The 4587-nt window shown below is 41.4% G+C and overlaps 1 protein-coding gene across 1 annotated transcript in view; it reads right to left on the bottom strand.

The window, feature by feature from the left end:
• Positions 1-459: 459 nt before the first annotated feature.
• The window catches only part of LOC116693728 (GRAM domain-containing protein 4), an 18717-nt gene continuing 14589 nt past the window's right edge, over positions 460-4587 (bottom strand). Inside the window, exons 17-19 of the mRNA XM_032522933.1 lie at positions 3569-3659; positions 3307-3375; positions 460-2609 (exon numbers count right to left, since the gene is read on the bottom strand). Coding sequence (XP_032378824.1) covers positions 2502-2609; positions 3307-3375; positions 3569-3659 — 268 coding nt within the window. The 3' untranslated portion in view covers positions 460-2501. The remainder of the gene's footprint in view (positions 2610-3306; positions 3376-3568; positions 3660-4587) is intronic.

Genomic DNA, 4587 nt, shown 5'->3' with positions numbered 1-4587 from the left:
AGATTTGTGTCCGACTTGATCCCGACTCGCTCTGACGTCATGCACACGTGGGCAACGGAAATCTGACGAGAGCAGAGGCGGCCGCAGGTCTGAGACGCAGGCGGCGCGGCTGCTTTTCACCGACTGCAAGAGCCAGGCGGACCCAGAGCATGCTGGGAAACGCCGGCTTCTCAGCTGATTTAACACCTGATTGGTTTACAACGTGACGACGTTTTATATAAACTTTTTTATCGTTTTTGAATCGGAGGGATTTTAATTGCTATTTGTCTGATTTAAAGACTTATTCTGTCCAGAACACATGTTGTGTGGCTGATAGTTACGTTTAGAAGTCAAAGAGACTAAATCTGATCAGATCACGGATCATCTCCAGTCTGTTGTTCATTAAAATCAGCAACAGGTCACATGTAGAGCACTTTAACAGCTACTCTGTCATAACTAAAACAACTGGAGACCGTGTACCAGCTGATACGTGGGTCTGATTATATTTTATCAAATCAGAATCGCACCACAGTGTTTTCATCACTTCCTGTCCAGCCTGAAGGCGGCTGGAATCGGCTGGAAACTGTCCGACTTTACCGCAGCTTTCTGTCACCGCCCCCCCGCTGCTGCCGCCTGCTCTCGTCCACTTTACAGACGGGGCGCAGTTCATCTCGAACGAGCCTAATGTGTTGTAAATTGCTTTAGCCGATTAGCTTCGAGCTAAGAGAAAAGCTAAAGTTTGGGACAAAAAGTCAACATTTCATATCCGTGTGGCTTCTGTTTTCTTTACGTGACGGAAATTTAAAGTTTGACTCGACAAACTGTTAACTGTGTTACGGGTTGTTTCTGGGTCGCTAGCTTTAGCTTTAAGCTAAGACAAAAACGTTAAGCTGAGGTTAACTTTGTGATTTACATTAAATGTTTCACAACATTCATATATAATACAAACAGCCTCTTACCACCTCATAAAAAAAATCAACATACTATAATAATATTAACTGACTGTAAGGCGTAGCCGCTAGGTAGAACACGGAGTTATGTAATGCAATTCCCTGAAGACACTAATGTAAATGAATTACGTTTAAACAAGTTTATCTGCAATTGATGTAAGAAAAGAAAAATAAATCGTTATTTATTTTAAAAACTAGGAGGAATGCCTCACACGTGGGTATAAACGTCCCAGTGTAATATGTCTCAGTGTAACGGTGCAGTTAGGAATGTAAGGAAGGTCAGGAAAGTCTTAAATGTCATTTTAGACTTAATATTTTGGGGGTTTGAACTGGTTTTAGGACCCATCGAAATAAACTGATAGTTGCAGCCAGTCTCTTTTCCATTGAAAGTAGTTAGCACTAGCTCCAAAAGTCACTGGATGACGCCATCTGACCAGTTTTAATAAAGTGTAGTTGTTGCGTCAGCTTTTTTTAAATCAGTGTTCCTGCAGATGTTTCACATTAAAAGCCTTTCAAGTAAGAAAGAAATTGTGCCCTTGGAAGGCTTTTAATGTGAAGCATCTGTGCAGGAAGTGGTGAGCTTCAACGACTGGAGCGTAGCAGGGTGAGAATAAATAAAAGAGAAAGAAGAAGAAGAAGAAGAAGAAGAAGAAACAAATGGAAATAATCACTGTTTGAGAATAGTATTAGTATTATACAGAGGAAGTACTGTTAGCAGAGTGTGAAATGACTTTATACTGAATTTATCAAGTGAGATTATTATCATTATGATTCAGGTAACGCCCCCTTCTAACCGTTATTTTGAGATTTAAATCCAAGCCATTAATTTGATCATTTATGGTAAATTAACACTCGAAAAGACGTAAAGTCTTGGGCGGAAGCTTTCTGTGAAAACAGTTTAACCCTTTGTGTTGTCCTTTAACTATAAAAAGGGTTTTAAGCCTGGAACCAAACCAACCAGCTGCGAGATTAATTGTCACCATAAAACATGAAGCAAAAATAACATTTTGAAAAACAAGGTTAAAGCTTTAGTGCGTAATTTTTTCATAGTAACGAACGTCCGTCACATTAAAGCCGTCGCCATATGAGTTGCTACGAAGCTAATTCCACGCAACTCTCTCTGGATTTCTGGGTTTAGAAATTGGTGTCGTCTGGTGACTTTAACTTGCAGGAATTCCAGTGAAGAACCTCTTATGAAGAGTCCATCAAGTTTTTTTAATCCTCCGTGTCCTCCTTGGCTACCGGTAACGGCGGAAGGCTTGTATCATGTAGACGCGCCGACAGTTTTGTTGTCATTACAGAAACTACGCACTATAGTTTTAATATCATTCGGACTTGTGGCTTACCATCTTGGATAGTTTAGACATGATGGCTACTAATCAAGATCCTTATGGAGAAAATGAAATGGGATTTTCCCTTCTGGAAGCTGAAGCTCTATATTGAGCTCTATATTAGTCGATCAGCGGACCCCGATCGTGCGAGAGGAGCTCAATCGGACGTCAGCAGCCGCTTCACGACGTCACCGGTGAATATAGTGAGACAGGTGCAGTGTTTGTGCGTGCGAAGGCGACACTATGTCTCCGGTTCGGTGGCTGTAGCCGTGCCAACGATCTTCATGTACTGAGTGAAGATGGCGTCGAAGGCCTCGTCTCTGTGGATCATCGCGCCGAAAACCATCGGCTGCAACAGAACAGAAGGCAACGAAGTACATTTAAGTACAACTTCTAGGTACTTGTGCTTTACTTGGTTTGATGTCATGCGTCTTCATTCTTCACTATATCTGAGAGAAAATTTGTACTTTTTACTCCACTACATGTAATTTACAGACACTGTTAGTAGTTATATTATATCTGCACAGCCACCCAGGTGTTTTCAATCACAGGTTTCACCAGAGTTTCTGCAGGTTCCATCAAGTCAAATTGAAGACTTTTTAAAGACCATTATGAATGAAGTCTAAAATGAAACCCTATATTCATTTTTTTCAAGCCAAGTATTGCTCAACTTGCACTTCCCCGCAACTGAAGATAATACACAAAAACTATATTGTTAGTGAAAAAAAGAACTACACAAAAAAAAAATAGCACCATGACGTAGTGTTGAATGAACGTGGGAAAATAAGAGCTGTGTAAAATTATTTAAAGTGCTCATATTGTGCCAATTTTCAAGTTCATAATTGTATTTAGAGGTTTTACCAGAATAAGTTTACATGGTTCAATTAAAAAAACACCATATTTCTGTTTTGTACAGCAAATTGCTGCAGCTCCTCTCTCAAGAATGTGAATACCCTGCTGACAGTCTCCACCCGGGTCTTATTGTTGTTAGCATGCCTCGGTATTATTCTAAATTAACTAATTCTCCGATCCCTCTGATCTCTTACCTTTTGGGTGGATGGTGTTGCTATGGAGATGCCCATCCCAGATCCAGGCAGCACAGACAAAACTTTGTACTGTTCGGGACGGAGCAGACACATTTGAAATAAACTCTACTGTCATGAATCGGAATCAGTTACTGTTGCAAAAGACAGTTTATGACACAAAAGGACAAACTCTAATTAACGTAATGATGGATAAATGATTGATAACAGCAGCAACAACAGGAACAAATCACAAGGAAGAAACAGAACCAGAGACTCTACGGACCTTCTGGATGTCGGTGATGTCGAGCAGTTTGATGACTTTGTTTCTCTTGGAGGATCCAGATCTGGAGCTGGAGCTCTCGAAACACAGATGACTGAGGAGACAGGGCAAAACTCAGAGCTCCAGGTTTAATAGTTTGACATTGTACACCACTGTATTACGGTGTTCCTAAACTTGTTGGTGTGTGCGTATTTTAACTTGCCTATTTACAAAAGTTCAAATGTGAGACTTGTGTGACGCTGGGTCACTAAAGCTTATCAATTTAGATCCTCCTGATGTCGTGCCTTTGTTGAATCAGAAATGGAGGGACAAATTAATGTAGCCGTCTGTGGGCACCCAGACCTGCGTTTTATCTGAAATCCAGCAGGAGGGAGACTCCTTAAACCTGCGTTATATCTGAAATCCAGCAGGGGGTCGACTCCTTAAACCTGCGTTATATCTGAAATCCAGCAGGGGGTTGACTCCTTAAACCTGCATTATATCTGAAATCCAGCAGGGGGTCGACTCCTTCAACCTACATTAGATCTGAATTCCAGGAGGGTCGACTCCTTCAACCTGCATTAGATCTGAATTCCAGGAGGGGCGACTCCTTCAACCTGCATTAGATCTGAATTCCAGGAGGGGCGACTCCTTCAACCTGCATTAGATCTGAATTCCAGGAGGGGGCGACACATGCAATTGAAAAAGGAGGTCGGTTTCTATAGAAGTCTATGAGAAAGTGACCCACTTCTCACTTGATTCAACATTTTCACAATAATTGTATGGTCTGTTGTGGAAGTTTCTGGTCAGCGAGGGAGGAATTTGTGTTGAAGAAGAGACCTTGTTGAAACAAAATAAAGACAGGCTGCAAACTGGATTAAAGGTTTAGGTATTCGGTGGAAGGGTTTAATTGTTTTCTGCAGAGATCTGTACATAGATTGGTTCGGGTTTCTAACCTACAGTTTGGGCAAGCTGACCTTTGCCTATCTTCTAGGCGCCTGCATTTGGTTGCCATTTGTTCACTGTGGAGATTTACAGAGTCA

This window comes from Etheostoma spectabile, chromosome 8 (assembly GCF_008692095.1).
Source record: "Etheostoma spectabile isolate EspeVRDwgs_2016 chromosome 8, UIUC_Espe_1.0, whole genome shotgun sequence".
Lineage (NCBI taxonomy): Eukaryota > Metazoa > Chordata > Actinopteri > Perciformes > Percidae > Etheostoma > Etheostoma spectabile.
This window is presented reverse-complemented; position numbering and strand designations above follow the sequence as displayed.